Source organism: Elgaria multicarinata, chromosome 5 (genome assembly GCF_023053635.1).
Source record: "Elgaria multicarinata webbii isolate HBS135686 ecotype San Diego chromosome 5, rElgMul1.1.pri, whole genome shotgun sequence".
Classification (NCBI taxonomy): Eukaryota; Metazoa; Chordata; class Lepidosauria; order Squamata; family Anguidae; genus Elgaria; species Elgaria multicarinata.
Genome location: NC_086175.1, coordinates 45,489,364 through 45,511,491, shown reverse-complemented (window position 1 = coordinate 45,511,491; position 22,128 = coordinate 45,489,364). Strand labels below are relative to the sequence as shown.

The following is a 22,128-nucleotide window of genomic DNA, read 5'->3' as shown; positions in this document are numbered from 1 at the left end:
AGAATGAAAGGAATATTAATAAGTAATCCATAATTGGAGAGGTCAGTATATTATGGTGTTAATTTAACAGCTTTTCAGAATACATATAAACAAAATTTTAAATAAGATGTAGTGCAGTGTAGGAAACACAGTTGAACTTTCCTAACAGGAAATTAGTAACAGCTTTGCTTTTTTCAAACTCCTTGTAGTTGTGCTTAAAGCATTACTAAACAAGATCTTTAATATGTTAAGGAATTCTATCATGATTTTACCTAAAATTATATAATGAGTATTAATTTGGCAGACAGTCTGGAATTGGGAGCAACTCTGTGGTACAAAATAGCCTTCCTTGCTTTCTGCAATCCCCTACTGTTTTCAGTCAAGGCATGTCAGATTTGGATGGTTTGATGGTAAAAGCCCCTTTTGGCTACATTTGATATTCCAGCTGTCCAAACTCAAAACTGACTGAAGATTAAGAGCAAGCTGGATTAGTTATCTTTCAGGAAATAGCCATTGTGCCTCAAGGAATAGTCTCATTCCATTCCCTCTTCAAATACAGTTCACATCCTACCCACCTGATAAATGCCCCAAACTGGCAATAGTTAAGGAATATCTCTGCCAGATAGTTATTAATTTCCTGCCTCATGTGTGCTTAGAAATTCACATACTGCTTATAAGTACAGCTTCAAAGCTAACTTCCCCACTGGCTGATCCTAAATCTACAAGTGACACAAAGCCCAACTCATCCACAAGGTTTTTGAGTGGTCAAGATGCTTAAAGGAAAATGTGGCCCTTGAAAGTGTCCTTTTGAAAAAAAAGAGACGCTTCTCACATAGAGACAACACAGTCTTGTGGTGCCTTAAGCACTAACCAATTTATTATGGAATAAGCTGTTGTGGACTCGAATCCACCCAATACACTGGTTCATCTTTAAGATGCTGGTGCTACAAGATTCTTTGGCTGCAAAAGACTAACATGTATCCCACTCTAAACATTTTCCCCAAAAGTGTATATGTCAGAAATGACTCATTTGGGGAAGATGCTAACCACCTTGCCCAGCATGCTGACTGAGTTGCAGTGTTGGACTACCACCTCCAATAACAGAGGCAGTAAGCCTATCTACACCAGTTGCTGGAGAACATGGGTGGGAAGTTGCGCTAGTGTCCTGCTTGTGGGTTCCTGGTCAACAGCTGGTTGGCCACTGTGTGAACAGAATGCTGGACTAGATGGACCCTTAATCTTATCCAGCATGGCTGTTCTATCTTATGTTTATGTATAATCTAACTTAAACTGTGTGGAATATTCTATCAGTTATCTTTTTTGTAAAGGAGGAACATTTATTGCTAGAAGCCTTACTGCATTAATGATTGCAGAACATAGAAAAAGCACAGTCTAAAGACAAAATACGCAATTTTAGGAGAATTCTCCAAATGAGATACAGGCTTGAAACTCCTTATTTCAGGATACCCAGTAGTAAAGAAATGACAGCCTTACTAAGGTTCTGAAATAACTATCTGTGTCCTGTAGCCTAGGCGAAACTTGTGTTTGGGCATTCCCCTCTCATCTTTCAGTCTGGCCAAGAAAAGTTTGGAAGACTGACGTCGTCCTTCAAACAACGGGCATGTCTACACCATGCCTTATCCCGGGGATCGTCCCAGGATCATCCCTGTACGTCCACATGACGCACAGGGGATCTCAGGGGCAGGGAGGGAAGATCCCTCCATTTCCCCAGGATAACCGGGATGGCTTTTAGCCTGATTTTTCCCACCTTCTCGGGATTGTCCTGAGACCACGGGAGGTGTGGGTGGCCATTCTGGTTTCATCCCGGCTCCTTGTGAGTAAACGTGAGGAGTCAGGTACTGGGCATGGGCTCTTCATGTGCTCTGTGCCCATCAGGGGTGGGGTGGGGGAGCGGGAGCAGGAGCGGGTGTTCCCCCCCTTCATTTGGCAGAGGAGCGCACGGCCTCTCCTGGTGTTTTTTTTTTTTTTTAAAGGTGGCCGCGACGTCACGTGGCCGTCTGGACACCCAGGGAGGACACTCAGGGAGGATCGTGGAAGCCGGTAAGTCCACGATCCTTCCTCTACACCCTTGTAGTATAGACATGCCCTAGCTATGGTTTGTAAAGTCTGGACCAGTAAAACTTGTTTAATTTTAACTATGGTTTGTCTGAACAATCCAACTTCAAATGTATTATCTTGGTTTGTTCAGATAGATCATTGTTAATTCTAACCACAATTTAAGGTGGTTAGGCAGAATAACAACTGTGGTTTGTGAGAGAGGTAGTCAGATTGTGGAAGTCCAAGGCTATCCCAGACTCATTGTTGTATTGTTAAACTATGTCTAGCATTACATCTGACTGCAGCCTATGTGCTGATAGGAATTCTTTTTTACTGCCTTGACTTACTGCCAGATACATCTTAAGAAAGAGGCCGTTTCTCTCTGTGTGTTTTAGTGCACATACACAATTTCAGGAAACATACATAACCAAGGCAATTCCATTTGGCAAGTTTCTGCTCTATATTTAGTTTATATGCCTGCATTGTTATATATTAATTTTACTATTTGTTTTAATGTTTACTTTTTTTAACTTTTGTAAACCGCCCAGAGAGCTTCCACTACGGGGCGGTATATAAATGCAATCAATCAATCAATCAATCAATCAATAAAATAAATAAAAGTGCATTTCTTTTCCTGCTTTTATGCTACATAACCACTAGGTGGCACTGTAGTATAGCAGAATAGGGCAAATATACAAGTAGAAATAGTGCTTTCTTTCAATTTCACAATTGAAATGTTTTTTAAAAAAACTCATAAAAGTTTTTATGAGACACAGAAGTGAAACTGGAGGGTCATGTCATCATCTAAAGAACCCGTAAATGACTGTTAGCAGGGAATGACAAGCACACATTCAATGCCTTGTGTAGAAAAGCCCTTTATCTCCAGTTTGCTTTTTAGTACTTTCAACTGTCACTGATGTATCTGAAACCCAATCTCTTTACCATTTTATTATTTCCTTGGTGCTAGTGTTGGCACAACACTACAAAATTCCTGCTGCTAATTAAGCACTACCACACTGCACTGCAGCACCACACTTCACTGCATTTTCCCACACTGCTTTCTACTCTTGACCTTTACTTACAAAAGTGCTTTCCTCTATAAAACTAAAAGCCTCCTAACATTTCCCCCACAGGATGTATTTTGCCTTGCTCTGTAGGTGAACAGCCATTTTCAAAGCTGTATCTATTGACACAGTAACATTTTTCATCATCAAACACAGCTTTTATAATTTGGAAATACTGCTATCTGCTGCTTGACAGGTCATGAAGCTCACACAGTACAGTTTATGACTGGGATGCTTTCATGTTGCGGACAGGACAGGGCCATGCATTTTTAATATACAATTAATACCAATCAGAGATGTCAGAGGAGAGAACTAATTGTTCATCTCACATAAGGCTCTTTCCTTGCAGTGCAGGGGCCACATGTTTTAACAACCTATAAATGCAATCAAATCACTATTCATAGGCTGGATAAACCTACATGAGAACTAGAATGTGAGGGATGAATTAGAGTACATTGGGTTGGATCCAGATCTAAGTGCCTACAATTTGGTTGGCGGAAGCAGACTTCCCGCACCCTCTTCCCCACAGCAGCCCCTATACGACTTTGTAAATGTTACCCAGAAGTTTGGGGACAATGCTTAATGGGATGAGTGGGGAGGAAGAGCCCTGGAAATCATATGAAGTCACTTTTTGTAAGTGGACCCTTCATACATTGAAGGCAGATCCTGGATCCAATCCCCTACATATCGTCCTTGCTAAAAGGTACATGCTAAAGGAATCTCAAGAAAATTGCTTTGGTTCTAAGGACATTCGTGTGTGTGTGTGTGTGTGTGTGTCCCTGAATCATGTAGGATGGCCTATGGGGACTGCTAAGGGAAGGGGGAATTCCCTAAACTGGAGCCTAAGATAAGTTACCTTTGGGATGTTCACAAATGGAACATTCCCTGTGCCCTCCAACTCCTGCCAACCCACATTGTTCAGAAGCCCCCCTAATCATGTGGAGAGGCTTTTTGAGGGTTGCTGGTGGCTGCAGGGAAGAGGATGGGAAACTTTCCTTCCATAAGCTTCCATAAGTTTAGTTATCTCAGGATCCAAGCCTATATGTTCAACACAGTGTATTTACTAAATTGATGTTGAATACTATTAACATCTTTTAAACTACTAATTCATAAAAAGCCAAACAGGGATTTTAGGAACTTGGAGGTGTCACTGTTGGGAGGGTGGAAAATGCACGCAATGTACTGCATTCAGTTGCCATTGTTTTAGAAAATGAATGCAAGGTCCCTCTTTTAAAAAAAAATGTATCTCAAAACAAGACATAACAAAAGGAATTTATCTTATTCACAGGATTCAAGATAACTCCCAATTCTGCATCCACATTCAAAATACATTAAGGATGAATGTATTTCCACTATTTCTCCCCATTTATTTTACACATAAAATCAGCATTCCCATCAAATGCAACTGCAAAATGAAGGTTATTCTTACTTTGATTGCTGTGCCCTGTAGAGACATGCTGTGAGTCCTAAAAGAGCAAAGACATGAATTGGTTATACTACTTGAAAACTATGAAGTAGTACAGTGAACACAGGCTATTAATGATAGCAGAAATTAAGATTTACAGCAATCAGTGTTGAATTAATTATGGAAGCACATGGCAGAGAGGGAGGCAGTTCTATAGTGCAGAGAGCTTGGGTCACTCCTTCAAACACTCTGACAAAAAAAGGAGGTTAGGAAAGGATGTAGCAAGTATTGGTAAATCTCTTTGGTTATTTTTGACTAGAGTTTCACCCGTTTATCACCTCTACCCCCATTCATATGCGGCTAGGAGTAGACCAGGAAAAGATCATTTCTCTCTGATCTCAGGCAGCTGAGACAGTAGAGGATTTCACATAAGAAGGAAAGTTTCCACAAATCAAATACAGTTCCAAAATGGCCACAGGGCCAAAACAGGCATTACTTTCAATTTGTCTCTAGCAGCTATATGTCCCCTCTGCCATTTTTCTTTAGAGTAGGTGCAAGTGGACCAAGCTGGATCAGGACAACGTAGGGAATGGGGGCTTTTAAGATCTGGATCAGGCACCCTGCATCTACTCGGGCTGTATCTTCACTACTGCTTATAACGGTTTATAATGGTTATTTATTTATTTATTTATTTAGAGTATTTTTATCCGGCACCTCAGCCAAAAGGCTCTCGGAGCGGCTTACAATGTATCAATAAATAAAGGTTATGACAACTGTTCAGGCCCAGGACACATTACATATACCATTTTCATACTATTTTTAAAGTATTATATCCTGCTTGGCATAGATCATCCCCATGGTCAGTCAGCATTGTTCAGGTGTGCAGCTGCTGGTGGAACAGCAGCATTCATAATGTCAACAGCCTTCTTTGGGCACTGCTACTTACACAGTGATAACTTAGAAGCCTCCACGACTCTGCTGATGTCTCATAATATTCATGGTAAGGGGATTAGGTTACCCTCCCACTTGGCCACTGTGCTCAGTGGCAACAGCCTCTTCAGGGTACACCATGTCAGCAACAGCCACTGAATTTTTACAACATAGCTCAAGTAATATATCAACAATTAGATCATAGTCCTAAGGGGTTGCTGCTGGATAGACTGCCCTGTGTCTAACCTAAACCCTGCTGGCAGGAGCCAAGATGGGTGGGAGTAGGACCAGTGGAGCCTGGTCGCTCCAATGTCAGTGGGGCGGTGAATCTGCACCACATTTCAGTCACAACCAGTCGGAACACTGAAGGATAGTCCTTTAGAGTTCTGACTGGTTCTGACTAAAACCCGGAGTGGATTCACCAACCTGCTGACATCGGAGACACTATCCTCCACTGAGTAGGACAAAGGGGAAAATGCTTCCTGTTCATCCTTGTCTTTACATGTTCAGCTAGACAAACCTCAGTGTTCATACTCCATTTTTTTTAAAGCTATAGCTGTATTCCACCCACCCACATAATACATACATTTTCACATATTTTGTTCACTGATTTTACATGCAAAAAAAGCATATAATAAAATACAAAATAAGTAAGAAAACACCTATAGAGAACAGAAAGCCCATTTTATAAAGTGCTTAGTGTTTTCTGCGTGCTGTACAAAGGTTAAAACCTGCAGGATTACAACCTCTCTGTTATGAAGCCTTGTTGTTTCCCCCCTCCCTCTGGTGCAGCCAGGAGTAAAGGTTTCTAAGAAAAGACAACTCTGGGTAATGCCATATATTTTAATACAATAGAACAACATAAACATTAACCAAAAGTAATGTAAGTTCACGTGTAGTCTTAAATGGTGTGGTTGAACTTCACATTAGTCTCCAATGGTCCAGCATATACAGTTATCAAAACTGATGTGCAATTATACCACACTAGAAACTGTTTGGAAGTTTTTTATGAAACATCTTCATCATTTTGGCAAAACATTGTGCTAAGTCTTCCAAGTATGTCAGCTCAAATTTGCTTTGAATAATTTAAAGCAATTATGAGACTTTTCAAGAGTTGATACATGATAAAGCCTGTAATATTTTGTATTTGCAAGTGTCTTGTTGATTCTAAGAATGCATTACTGTGTATTATTTATGGTCTCCTGATAGTTAGAGGCCTCCTTCAATACCTGAAAATGGCATTTCAGTTAAGTATAAACAATGTCAAGTACCATTTTTAAAGGCAGTTTTACGGATCCTTCGGAATATTTCAAACAAAATAAACTGCAACAATAAAGCTAATTAACATAAATCTGTGTGGTTTTATCAATGGATAAGGATTAACAGCTTTTCAAATGACATATATCCAGAATTATGAGCTATTTAAAGTAAACTCATCATTATTGGTTGGCTGAGTCATAGAATAAGTGAGATACATTAAAGTCTGCCTCCTGGTCTCTCAGAGCAGAATATATTTAACTTGTTTAGAATTATAGCTCACCCTATCAGTAAATTTGAAAAAAGCAATAACAATTATGTATTGAATTTATTCTCACAGTTATTCACTGTATAGTACTATTCACATTTCATAGCTAGGAAATTAAGGCTGAGGTTCCGTGATTTTCCCAAGGCCACTTGGTGAATCTAGGGATGAAGTAACAATTGAACTTTTATTATTTAAGCTAAAGTTCTGTTGGGGAATTGTCAGTGCTTTGGAACTAAGTGCAACAGGCAAGTCTTTCTGCAACAGTACAACACTTAATTCTATAGAACTGCCATTTACTGAACAAAACACTTCAGCACAGATACCATGCTGCTGCTTACATGCTGTTTCGTCTAGTGAAACTCAACCTTTTTGACCAACGTGTTATGTATACATGTCTACTCAGAAGTGCCACTTTATTCAATTAAACCTACTCCCAGGTGAGGGTTGGACTGTGTCCTTAATGGTGTTAATCATGTCTGCAATAAATATTTCTAAAGATACCTATTTCTAGAAATCTTTTACTTTTAATGTTGTTTTTGGCTATGAATTTCAGCTATGCCTCAATTTTAGTTGCATCAGGTTTTAACCATGTGACACAAAGAACATAAGAAGAGTCATCCTGGATCAGACCAAGGGTCCATCTAGTCTAGCACTCTATTCACACAGTGGCCAAACAGCTGTGGACCAAGAACCCACAAGCAGGCCATGGGTGCAAAGCACCGTCCCACCCATATTCCCTAGCAACTGGTGTATACAGACTTACTGCTTCTGAGACTGGCACATAGCCATCAGGACTAGCAGCCATTGAGGTCTAGACACTATCAAGACCTCAATTGTCTGTTGGATCACACTTTGGTACACCTCCGGAACTGAAGAGATTCTGAATATTGTAAGTTTGTACCGACCAAAGTTGTACTGAGTACAACTTGAAAGTTTGGTTAAACAGATTTGCTAGAACCCACTACTGGCATCAAAGACTGTAAATAGTTATGGTACTGATAAATTATTGGTGAGTTCTTCTACAGTAGACAACTGAAAATGTTTTCTTAGAATTTCTTTTAGTGCTTGGCCAAACTATTTGGCCCGGAAATTGTGGGCAATAATGTTCCTGAAAAAAACTTCTGGTGGTGGTGGGTAGGGAATTCACATACACACAAAGACTGTGCCACCGTTTGAAGTGGTGACTAGGCTGCTATCGGTAGCCTAATAGCAATTCCTTCTGAGGTGGATCAGAATGCTGTAAGACAACAACATTATGTCCTGATGTAGTGCCATTTCCACTCTTCAGAAAAAAATGCAAAAGGAATAATGTCCCTATGGGGGATTTTTTTTTACAGCGCTGCTATGACCTATAGGGAAACTGCTACTTCATGAGGGAATATTTCAGAGCCTAAGGAACTCTCAGCCACCAAAACTCAAAGTTCCACAAGCTGGCTCTTTTCCACTATCTTTAATTCTATTAAAGTATTTAAAACCTCCATGCAGCCTGGAATAAAAGCGGCTTATTTGTGAGATGGGCATCAACACTAGAGACAAGATAAACTATTAAACAAGTTAGATGCTATTGCTAATACAATTCTCTTAATGTCTTCTTTTACCTCAGGCCAAATTCCCTAAACATCTACCCCAGCCAAATACAGTCCCAACCAGGTGCAGCTCTTGGGTACAGTTTTCCTCTGATCCCAAAGCTCCTCCTGTTGTAATTTAGGCTGCTAGGACCTTTTATCTGAGTTTTCATTCATTTTCATTTACTATATTTCTATACTGTCCAATAGTCAAAGCTCTCTGAGCAGTTCACAAAAATGAAAAAAAAACCACTAAAATGTATTATACAAAACAGAAAAACCATTTATGTAAAAACGAATAAACAAATAGCACACACAGAGAGACAATAGATGCATAACTTTAAAAAAAAGCAACTCTTGTTTGTGTAACCTTCTTTTGGTCACTCCAGAGGGTAGGGCTCCTGCAGCTTTAACTGTTGTGATGAAGAGGGAATTTCACCAGGTGCTGCATGCATACAAATGACACCTGCTGAAATTCCCTTTTCTGTACAACTGTTAAAGATACAGGAGCCCAGTCCTCCTTTCCATATGATCACCCTAAGTAGTGGGTGGGGCCAGCATCATGTGCAGCTCTTACCCCTTACTTGTGTTTGTGAACCCTTCTCAGGGCTTATGTGTTTTTCATATGTAGAATTTATTCTTGATGCATGTTATGCAATTTTCCCTCTAATCAAACTGGACAAGATCAAATAGTTCTAATGCTCTTTCACGTACCAGATGTAGAACTAGTGATGATTAAAGTAGGGTGACCATATTTTGGAAATCAAAAAGGAGGACAACATGGTCGCCATGTTAAAATTATTTTTTAAAAATAATTTTAAAACCTCAAACTTTTTTTAAAAAATCCTAAAACTCAATGGATAGACAGATCTGTTTCACACTTGGCATAGCTAAAGTCCTTGTTAAGAGCAACCATGGTGCCAAGTTTCATCTCTTTATCTTTAAAAATAACATTTAATTTTTAAAAAAAATCCTCAAATTTTAAATAATCCCTAAAAATCAATGGATGAACAGATCTGTTTCAAATTTTGTATGGCTAAAGCTCTACCTAAAAGCTATCGTGGTGCCAACTTTCATCTCTTTATCTTTAAAAATGACGATTTTAAAAATAATTTTAAAACCTCAATTTTTAAAAAATTCCTAAAAAATCAACGGATGAACAGATTTGTTTAAAATTTGGTATGACTAAAGCCCTTCCTAAGAGCTACCATTGTGCCAAGTTTCATGCCTTTTTCTTAAAAAATGGAGTTGTAAGCATTTTTGTTAATTCCCATTAGAGCTGCTCTTTGGGGGGTGGGAAATCCGGATTTCCCCTCCCCCTCCTGGATTTGTCATAAAAACCCGAACAAATCTGGGCAAATCCGGTCATATGGTCACCCTAATTAAAGTCTCTTAACTTTCTTATCTGCCATACTTACAATGCAGTACCATTCAATCCCCAATTTCACCTTCTCTGGTTTATTGCATTTTCTTCAAAACTATCTTTCTTGAAGGCTTTAGCAGCTGGTCTATTTTTTGCTTTACTGATTTACTTTCCCTTTCCCTTCTGACACCATGTAATGTTTGCTCCAAACTTTGTAAAACGATGCCACAGGAGACTGAAGTGTGGAACAAACAAAGCCTACTTAGCAATGTGAAATTCTTAGTACATCGAAGTGGGACATCCTGAAGAAAATGCCAGAAAGGTAAATGCTAGAAGCTGGGAGGGAGACAAATTAAATTTATGAATCCATGCCAAGATAGTTATAGAAACCATGAAAAGGTACTCCTGGGGAAGGAGTAAACTTATTATTATTATTATTATTATTATTATTATTATTATTATTATTAATGATAGTTATATTTATGAACCACCTTTTGACCATAAGGTCTTCAAGGTCTTATGGTCAAATGCAGAAAACAAATACTAAAACAATTTAAAACACAACAAAGATAAGCTATCAGAATTAGGCCTGACCTTAAAATGTCAAGACTGCTCTTGTTAACAAGTTATATAAGGAAGGAGAAGCATTTTGGAAACTGAGGATTCAGAATCAAACCCCCTTCAGTACAGAGGTAATTAATTTCTTTTATTATTTGAGATGAAATTCCCATGAAACCCTTATCAACAGCATGTTCTGAGCAGAAAGTAAAAACTTCAATAAGGAGCTGGAAGGCCTGACAATTTGCAGAAATCTTTTTACTGGGAATTTTCTTTTGGTTCTTCAGTCCTTCATTAGTCCTATATCTACCCAAAAATGTTATCTTTATAATTCAAAGTTGGGAGTTAGTCGGTCATCCCTTTCTTGTCACTGATTCTTATGAAACATACTTCATTGGAAAGCACATTCCACAAATAACACTTTTCACTATAATTTATAGTCAAGAATTTATTTATATCCAAGAAGATTTTTTTTTAATAATTAGACAATCTTCTATAACAATGTACTAAAACGTTTTATTTTAATATAAAAATGTCAAGTATAATTAAACAAACATAATTACGCCAAACAAAACAAATGGCCACTAGTATTTGTTTTGGAGTGCTGTACCATCACATTGCCTCCATATCAGTTTATTCAAACATGATCAATTGCAAATTGGAGCAAAATGAAATGTTAACACAAAAAAGTGTCTGTACACCTATGTAAACACAGATGCAGGCCAAAGTACAATGATATGCTAGTAACATGGCCTGCAAACAAATTGTGAAGAGATTTAGAGACAGCTAGAGTTAAAAGTAACCCTGTCAAAGCTTAGTTATGGCTTAGTAAGGAAGTCTCTAGCTGTTAAATTTAACAAAATTACCTTTTAAAGTCTCTGTATACCTTTATAAACAAAAGTACAGGCCAAAGTATCATACTGCCAGTATCATACTGCCTTTATACAGATCTATGGTGCAACCACTCTTAGAATATTGAGTACAGTACTGGTCACCACACCTAAATATATATATATATTGTAAAGCTGGAAAAAGTGCAGAAAAGTGCAACTAAAATTATCAAGGGGCTGGGGCATTTCCCCTATGAGGGGAGGTTACAATCCCTTATGAGGAGATTGTTTAGCTTAGAAAAAGGAGGATAAGAGGAAACACGTACAAAATCATGAATGGTGTGGAGAATGTGAATAGGCAGACATTTTTCTTTCTCTCCCATAATACTAGAACCCGAGGTCATCCCATGAAGCTGATTGGTGGGAGATCGAGAATACATAAAAGGAAGTGTTTCTTCACATAGCGTATAGTTTTTGTTTTGTTTTTTTGTTTTAATTTTATTAAATACATTGACCTCAAAAATCCAGAATAAAAATAAAACATAAAACTATACACCTCAGTACTTATTCTAGATCCCTCCCCATTCCCTCCCCACACTTGGTCGAGTACAGAGTTTCCTTCTTACGTCTTTCATTTCATTTCTTTTATCCCAGGTGGTTTTTTAAGTTTCCATTTCATTTATTGTTTATCTGGTTTTTATGAGTCCCACAGTTTTCTATAGGATTCTGCCAAAGTTCTGTTTGATTCCTTTTTCATGTAGTCTTTATATTTTTGCCAGTCCATCCTGAAAGTATCTCTTTTCTTTATCCCTCTATGTGTTCTTAACTTCTGTGTCAACTTTTCATTTACTGCTATGTCCCAAATTTTCTTGCTCCACAGTGATACTGTCAGCATCTGAGCTGTCTTCCAGTTGCCTGCTATTAATTGCCTCATGGCTGTTAACTTAAATCCAATTAACACATAGTAATCCAATTAACACATAGTTAAAATATAGAATTTGCTACCACAGGATGTAGTAATGGCCACCATTTTGGTTGGCTTTAAAAGGGGATTGGACAAATTCCTGGAGGAGAAGCTAACAATGGCAACTAGCCCTGATAGCTACGTGCTACCTTCAATAGCGGAGGCAGTAAGCCCATGTGCACCAGTTGCTGGGGAATATGGGTGGGGACGGTGCTGTTGCACTCATGTTCTGCTTGTGGGTCACTGGCTGACAGCTGGTTGGCCACTGTGTGGACAGAGTGCAGGACTAGATGAACCCTGGTCTGATCCAGCATGGCTCTTCTTAAGTTTTTACAATAGTTCCTCAGCTGGACTGCAGCCAATAAGTCTAAATTGGCATTACATTCCCTTTATTGTTATACAGTATATACAATATGAATGAAATGAAATTTTATAGACACTTATTTAGCTTTGATTTCTAGACTGACATCAAATAAGCTCGGTTGCAGTCAGGACACCCTGTGGAATTTTAATTGCCTATTTTAATACAGTGTAAATTTCAAGCTGTCAGGCTAGTAATTAGCTGAAGTACAGGTTAAAAGTAGTTCAGCATGCCTGAGGGCTAACATCATCAATATTATATTTTTAAACACAAATGAGCAAAATCTACTACTTCATTATCCAGATATTTGCCACGTCAATACAAACACAGGAAACGCTTTAATGTTTCCTTCTCCCTTCTCATGAATTGTTACAAGTGCTTTTCTTTCTTCTCTCTCTCTCTCTTTCTCCCTCTCTAATTCCATCAACGGTGCTACCTAAGTAGGATGAAACCTTTTTGAAAAAGAAAAATAGCCATAACAAGCCACTTGGCTGTCACGGTTTATAATTTATAAACGAGAAGGATCTTGGAATTGTTGTAGATCACAAGCTGAATATGAGCCAACAGTGTGATATGGCTGCAAGAAAGGCAAATGCTATTTTGGGCTGCATTAATAGAAGTATAGCTTCCAAATCATGTGAGGTACTGGTTCCTCTCTATTTGGCCCTGGTTAGGCCTCATCTAGAGTATTGCGTCCAGTTCTGGGCTCCACAATTCAAGAAGGACGCAGACAAGCTGGAGCGTGTTCAGAGGAGGGCAACCAAGGATGATCAGGGGTCTGGAAACAAAGCCCTATGAAGAGACACTGAAAGAACTGGGCATGTTTAGCCTGGAGAAGAGAAGATTGAGGGGAGACATGATTTATTTATTATTATTTATTTATTTATTACATTTTTATACCGCCCAATAGCCGAAGCTCTCTGGGCTATTGATAGCACTACATGATAGCACTCTTCAAATACTTAAAAGGTTGTCACACAGAGGAGGACCAGGATCTCTTCTCGATCCTCCCAGAGTGCAGGACACGGAATAATGGGCTCAAGTTAAAGGAGGCCAGATTCCAGCTGGACATCAGGAAAAACTTCCTGACTGTTAGAGCAGTACGACAACGGAATCAGTGACCTAGGGAGGTTGTGAGCTCTCCCACACTGGAGGCATTCAAGAGGCAGCTGGACAACCATCTGTCAGGGATGCTTTAGGGTGGATTCCTGCATTGAGCAGGGGGCTGGACTAGATGGACTTGTAGGCCCCTTCCAATTCTGCTTTTCTATGATTCTATTCTATGATTCTATTATTTATTACATTTATATATCACCCCATAGCCGAAGTTTTCTGGGCGGTTTACAGAAATTTAAAACAGTGAATATTAAAAGCAAATATACAAAAATTTAAAACCACCAAAATCATAAAAAACAACAATATCCATTTAAAACAACTATTCTGGGGTCAGTTAAAAACTCAGCATATGTTGTTAACTGCCTGGGAGCATAAAGTTACTAGTTCTTCGGGCATTCTCTGTCTCCCTGGGATGAGATGGCACCTGAGATGCATGTCTTTGGAATATCACCAACGACGCAATACAACATTTATTTAACATTTATTTATTTAGAATCAACAATGCGCCGCTAACGCCCATTTGCAGAACACAATGGCCGATATGTTAATTGTCCAAGAGCAGAAAGGGAAAACATAGAGGAAGAAAGACAGAGTTTTGACAAGGATGGGAGTAAAGGAAGCAAAATGTGTAGATGAAGCAGATTTGAGGGTAAACGAGTCAAGGTGGTAATTCCAAATAGTCCAGTCCAGTTTGTCCTATGTAAGTGAAATTTGGGTGTGGGTGGGTGGGAGAAACACAAAGTAACTAGGCTAGAAATGCTTTAAAGACTTTTAAAAGCTTGACCTGTGGGGCTGAAGTTATAGAGCAGATGTATTCTCCATGTGTGGATCCTGATATAGCCAAAATGGTACCACACACGCCCAAGAGGGAGGTAACAGCAGAGTCAAGGAAGCCCCAAGATTTGCAGAATTATTGCAATTTTTTAGGAAATAAGGGAGGTTTTTTGCAGGGGGTGGGGGGAAAGACACCCAAAAACAGTTCAATGAGGACTGACCATGCTTAATGAGTATGGAATGCTGCTGACCGACTGTTAGAGGGGTGGAAATGGAAAACGGGAGCAGGGGGAGAGAAAGAAAGGGGAATGGAATGGTTGGAATCCTGGATGGGGCCACTCTACACTGCAACATTTTGTTGCAAGTCCCACTTGTAAGTTAACTGAGAAGTGCAGGGCAGAGGCTTGCTGGAAATTTCTTCCTATGGTTAGGATTCTGCACATGCTCAAAGCCACTCTTCATACAGTCCAGGCTTAAGCCCTGGCATTGAAAATAGATGATAGAGATAAGCCGAGACCTTTACTACTGGCTCTGATACATCTGCAGAATCCAATGAAGTGTTTCTGTGTAATGCTTCAGAAAGAAATATTCATTGAATATTCATTGGATATATTTCTTCCGCAGAGGCACAAGGAAAAACTTTCACTTTTGGCTGGGCAAAATTTAGTGGGTCTGTCAAATGATAAAACGTTTAAAAACAATTAACTGTCTAGCTTTTAATCAGTTAAGGAATTAGTTGGTTCCATATATAGATACAGACATATGGGGAGACAGAGAGAATAAAAACCCGATGAAGGTGCTTTTTTTTTAAAAAAAGATATCTGACGTATTTTAAATGAGAAATAATTTAATGAATAAAAAACTAATACCTATTCTTAGAAGAAAAGACGATCTGGTGATGGTCAGAAAAGTTTTTTTCTGAGCCATCTTGGTTAGAAACAATGATGCTAAAAAGTAATTCTACTATTGTTTTATTTTATGATATTAATAGATTTTGTGTTATTTCCCTTACAAATCCCTACAGCACAAAATTACAGAAACATGTTTTTTGGAAGAATGTAGACTGGCTGCCAATAAGCAAATACTTAGGTTCTGAGAATGCTCCTGCAAGCATATTAAGCAACAAGCTTTTTTAATGCCCCAAATAAATCCCATACTTGCTAAGTGTGCAGCGTCTTGTTCTTACCATTGCAACACATCTCCAAAGAATTTAGAATAGTTATGACATATTAAGGGCTACATGAAGGTAAGTAGGGATGTACGGGCTTTATTAAATCCATTCTGTCTGTTTTCCGATTCTCACCTGACTTTTGCTCTGTTATCTGCTAATTGGCAGATTCGGATTGTAAAAGTACATAAAAACGTCCACCACAATTTACGGAACTTTCGCTGGCATGTAAAATGTTGCATATTTTTCTTAGCTCAGCATACTATCAATGAGAGGAGCGCACACAAAAAAGGACTGCTACTTAGCACAGGTTAAAGAGAGATAAAAGATGTAAAAAATGTGTGTTGGGCTTTTTTTATGGTGTATATGTTAGCTTAGTTTTCAGCAACTTTAGTATTTTTGTATGACTACTTTTGCATACAATTGCGGAAAGTAAAAAAAACCTTGTCTGCAGGTCTGTGCAACTTGGAAAAAGCTACAGAATCTACAGATCAGGTTCACAGAAATCCAAACTTATTTGAATCTCTTGCAGATTTCTCCAATCTAAAGACAAGGAGCTAAAACTTTACATTATTGTATTTTGTATCTGTGTTTTTAGATTATTGGCTGTTTTATTATGTTCTTCATGGTTTTAATTTCAGCACTTATTTCAGAGTGCTTCAGCTATTGGGTGGTATAAAAATGTAATAAATAAATAAATAAATATTAAAGGAAAGATGTGCTTCATTTATATGAATGGAGATTGTACAACCAAGGCACCATACCTGAACGATGGCACCTAGTTCATAATTTAGAAGTATATTGCAATACATCTCTTTTGTTTATATTCACAAGCATTTAGCAAATCTGGATATTAAAAAAATTATAAGATCAATTGCTTGCACATAACCCAGGACTGTCATTACAACGGAGGATGTTAATGGTTGAGCAAAAGCTATTTACCTTGTTTGTGAATGGAAACTTGTTTTGTTCCACTTTACCAGGTGTGTGAATGGCAGAAAGTGGTGGAGGCCAAGTATGGGTCATTTCCTTGAAAAAAGGAGAGAGATTTCAATTTTTTTTTAATATTTTATGATAATTAAGATATACCAGTTTGAAACATACTTGAATCATAATGTGTGAATTTCTGAAACAACCAAGATTCCTGTAGCACCTTAACCTTTGATGTTTTGGCTACAACGGAGTAACATAGCTTCCCCTCTGGAAAATGAATGAATATTTCATAATTAATGTATGAAGTGCAACAGTTTCTAGAATATGATCAGATTATAGTCTAGATAATTACATTTATAATGACTATCGAGACCAGTCTGCTTCTGCCAGCCCAGCTGCACACACTGTAAACTGGATCCAACCCAAGTTGTTGTTTTGTTAAGGATCTCACAGTAGAACCTGCTCAGAATATTTCACCCACCCACCCCCGCCGTCAGGATTGTGCCTAGGGAGGTTAGATTTATTAACTTCTCTCCTCATTGCATGAAGCAGTGAATGGCCCAGTCAGGAGATGCTATGTCCAACATCTCCTTGGCATGGGAAATAAAACTTTTTAAAGGATTTCATGTTGTGTTTCTAGGTCAGTGAGTGCTAGGTCAGGAGCTACTTGTTCAGTCATTCACTACTCCCTACAGATTTCAGATCAGGAAAAGGAACACACAAGCCTGAAGTATTCTCTTAATCATTCCCCATATATAATTGGGGGTGGGGTGGGGGGAATAGGGGGAAATTAGCATCTGAAAAGGGCTGCAGACCCACATCTAAACAGGTAAAGGAAAACTACAGGAAATACTTCACATGTGATTCATATAAATACTTTGCGTTTTATAAATTACATTCACAATTGTTTTCAAGAGCTCAGTAACTGGGTTAAATAACCTGCTAGAGTAATTATATATTTAAATATTCAGGATTTGTATTTAGCCAAGATACCTAAATGGAACCTTGCCTTCTGCCTCTGAAGGCCAAATCAAACACTCTTCTACTCACACATAGCAGAGCTATGCCTCCAACAGAGGCATTTTTGTTTTTTTTAAATCCTAACCCACCAACCCTCCATGGCTGTGTGTGGAATATCAGGATAAAAACAGGTGCGGGGGAAGCTTATACCATTCCTCCTGGAGCACCACAGTTCCAATACGAAGCAGGGCCATGTGTGCTTACCTTGATGTAAATCAATCAAGCATCTATAGCTCTGCTATGCATAATTCGAAGAATGTTTAGATTGACTCTCTGGGCTCATCTACACCAAGCAGGATATTCCAGTATGAAAGCAGTATGAAAGTGGTATAATAAAAGGCAAGAGCTACATTACTGCTTTATAGTGGCACTGAAGTGCACTGATGACTGTTGGGGCCCATGACACATACCATATACCGCTTTCATACCACTTTCATAGTGAAATATCCTGCTTGGTGTAGATGAGCCCCCTATATCAGTTGTCAGTAGGGAAAGGACCAAACGATAGGTCCGTAGAGACATTTGGCTGGTCATTTTTGGAAACAGGATTGTGAAGTAAACGGATCCTATGTCTGATCTAGCACGGCTCTTTTTACGCTCTTACAGGTTCTAAAGTGCCATTGTGGGTGATGCCAATTTGTGTACAAGCTCACCACTGATCTCAATAAAACAAACTAGATGGTAAACATATAATAATAACAACACCTGTGATGAACTTCTGCAGCACCCTATCCCTATCCTTGTTCTAGGTGCACTTTTTACATTAATTTGTGTTCTCACCATGCTGCTGCTTTATATGTCTTCTGGTTGTTTATTATACAAAAACCACCTGTTTTTGTTCCAAAAGGCAGAACCACCTATCAAGTCATGCACATCCTGAAAAGAAAAGAATTGCTCATGATTCTCCTGTTGTGGCATCTCAGGCTCTATTTAGAAGTTAGGTGCTTAAACAAAAGCTCTGGACCATGTGATATGACAATTGTCTGAAAACTGGCCTGGGCCAGGTAACCTGAGATGATGTGGTTAATCAAGGTACAAACTTTATTAGTGCATTAACCTCCTTCACCCAAGAACTGTGGATTCTAATTCCTGAATTGCCATGTAAGACTAATGCGGCTAGTTTCCTGGTCCCAATTGGCAGTAGACTGGCAGAAGAGGATAATGAAGATGAATGTCTGCCTCTTGGGAGTGAGGAAAGAGATTATGGGAGAAGGAGCTAGGATGCTTCAAGGTCCAGCTCTCTGCATAAAATAATATTAATTGCACCTAGTACAGATTGTATGCATTTTTATAGACACTAGCAAGTGTGTTAATTTTATACTACCCTAACTAAACAGCAGCCATAGACTGAGGATTACCTTGGACTAATTTCAAGTAATGAAAACAAAAGAGAATGAAAAACCATAAAGAATATGATATGAGTCTGGCTGTTCCCCAGAACATGACAGATGGCAGAATATATGTGGACAGAAGAGGAACGAAAAAATGTTTAGTGTTTCCAAATCAGCCAGAGTTGCCAAGAAAATGTTTCTAGGTTGGCAGACGGTTCAAAACATATATTAATGGGTAAATATCTAGTAGCAATGAAGCATTTTATATGACATTGTTTATATTTCCATGGAGTTTGTTATAGGTTTTTTTTAGACTGAAAGACTTTGTGAAATGTAATAAAATGAAACCATAGCCTTTTGCAGAAAAATTGAAAATGATCTGTGCACAACAAAATAAGCATTTTGGTCCTGGGAACTTATAGTAGCATTTACCTTCCCAGTGCTAAACATTTAAACAAGGTCATACTGGGATTAACTTCATTGTAGAGTTGGCCACTGGTTGCCTTGTCCTAGCATCTCATTAGTGCCGGAATAAGTAATAGAGAATGGAGTCCAGTGTGTGATTACCTAATCTTCTGTTTGATTTTTTAAATTTTATTTATTGATTCAGTTTATAAATTGCCCTACAGTTGTAGCTCTCAAGGCAACATACACAATAAAAAACAAATACAACAAAACCAATACTATGCTCTAGTTATTCATTAATTCCCTGATTTTTAATTTCTTTGCCTTTCTCTATAACCACACTGAACAATGGCAAACGTATGTTGGAATTACAATGGTATTGCAATAATTAGTCCTGTGAGACGAAATAAGGAGGAACTAGGCTAACAAAGAAGAAGAAGAAGAAGAAGAGGAGGAGGAGGAGGAGGAGGAGGAGGAGGTGGAGGTGGTGGTTGGACATTTTGTATACTTCTCCCCCCCTTCTTGTTTGGGATTTGTTTGTTTTTGCATAATTCAGGCATGTGATTGGGCATCTGCACCAACATGGTGTCATCTGCATGGTGAGATGAATCAGGATGTACTTGTTCTTTCACCATGTGAAAACTCTTGAATGCCCAATATATATTTTAATAGGGTGACCACATGAAAAGGAGGACAGGGCTCCTGTATCTTTAACAGTACTGTAGAAAAGGGAATTTCAGCACGTGTCAATTGAAGAGGGTGAAATTCCCTCTTCAACACAACAGTTAAAGCTACACTAGCTATAGTAGAGTGGCCAGATACAAAAGAGGGCAGGGCTTCTGCAGCTTTAACTGTTGTGATGAAGAGGGAATTTCACCCTCTTCAATTGACACCTGCTGAAATTCCCTTTTCTACATTACTGTTAAAGATACAGGAGCGCTGTCCTCCTTTTCATATGGTCACTCTATATTTGAATTAAGCCACAGTATTTGTGCGATTTCTGGAAATACTGTTTCCAATGGTTTTAGACAAATCTACAATTTGCATAAAGCCTACCAGATTGATAAAAAATGTAGTCAGACAGAAAGAACCCCAAATGAAGAGCCCACAAAGATAGAGTAACAGAAAAGCTAGTGTGAGGGGAGACAAGAGTCTAAAGTGAAGGTGTAATATACATATCACGTTATCTCACATTGCCTTACTACACAAAGCATTACTAAACATTACCATAAGGCCGGTTTGTTGGTAGAGTCTCACCAGCTGGGGTGACAATGACTGAATATCATGTGTACATTTGCATGCTGAACATAAGACTATGGGCTTACAATGAGCTTCCAACTCTTAGGGAACACATGTGTCCCCTAAAGACTAGGATGATTGAGCTGGAGGGATCAGAAAGAGACACACATATGGGCTTAGTCAGACAGACTTACATGGAGGCTCCAGTATTGGTAATTTAATTAAAAACAACAACAGCTCCAATGCTGATAATTCCAATGATGTTGCAGAAATGAGGGCCTTGGGACAGAATAACATCACTCTGAGAAAATGGGAAACAAAGGGAGTATGTTTCTAAGGGTATATCTCCGGGGGTAAAGACTTCTCAATGGGAACTTCTAATTTTAGCAACATGCATCACTAGTGGGTGTGTTGACTATAATGCAAAGCTTTTGGATATAATGGGTGATCTAGATAGTCTGTTAAAAATTGGACAAGAGTTAACGGTTGCATAGCAAATGTGGGTATCAACGACATTGGAAAATATAGTTGATTTTCTTGAAATCAAATAAATATTGTGAGGAAGGCTAAAGCATTTTTTAAAAGGTAAACACCTCCTGCTTCACATGCAGGGACAGCTAGAAAAGCATATCAGTAGAATGCATGGATAAAATTGTGCTGTTTCAGGAAGGGATTTAGTTTGCTAGTTTCTGGGGAATTTTTAGGGCAAGAACAGCCTTTTTCAAAGAAACAGGATGGTCTTGAACGACAAGGGAGCTAGACTGCTAAAATAAAAAAGGTTGTAAAGAAACTTTTAACAGACTTCTGGTGGAAAGACAATAGGTGCGGAGGAGCCTCTAGCTCAGAATGACACACTCTGTATGGATGACGTTTTGAATGCTTTATGTCCTCAAAGGAAAGAAGCTGACCATAAGCAATCGATCCTGCTGGGAGCCAATCAAAGGGACTGAAGCAACAAAGTAAGAATTACACACAAAATGAATATTTAAAGAGGAGTGAAACAGATAAGAATGGCTTACATAAAGGCAGACAACATCATGTGAGGGACCTCCAAGAAATCCATGGGTGCCCAGTAACGAGCGTGCAATAAAACGCTCGTTGGATGGAGCTCCAAGTCTAGCCCTCCTGCTTGATAAGTTCCTAAAAAGGTTCCTCACTTACTCCTAGACAGTCTTGGGGAATTTCTTCCCCCACTCCCTTTCCTTAGGCTTCTTCTAGCTTCACTTCCAACTCTGAATCTGAGTCAAAAACCAAATCGAAGGGCCTAGGCCCAATCCTGACACTGCACTCCCCAAATGTGTGTGCCTCATTTCAGTTCTTTTTTCTAATCCACCACAGACTAAAACTATGTGTGACAAGGAAAACCCCACCCCCCTCTCCAGGTCCTTTCCCCTAGTTGAGATGAAGCCCTTCAAATTGAAGTAGGAGTAGTACTAATCTTTAATCTGATGTATGACAGTATCACTACACAAAAAATATTGGAGTTGTATACCATGGGTTATAAAGCTAACAGTTTTGGTTACTAGGTCAGATCTACACC

General features: G+C 38.8%; 1 protein-coding gene across 1 annotated transcript in view; it reads right to left on the bottom strand.

Annotated features, from left to right (window-relative positions):
* AFF3 (ALF transcription elongation factor 3) overlaps positions 1-22,128 on the bottom strand; it is a 287,605-nt gene that overhangs the window by 127,145 nt on the left and 138,332 nt on the right. Inside the window, exons 5-6 of the mRNA XM_063126273.1 lie at positions 16,603-16,689; positions 4,531-4,567 (exon numbers count right to left, since the gene is read on the bottom strand). Of these exons, the coding sequence (XP_062982343.1) occupies positions 4,531-4,567; positions 16,603-16,689 (124 nt within the window). The remainder of the gene's footprint in view (positions 1-4,530; positions 4,568-16,602; positions 16,690-22,128) is intronic.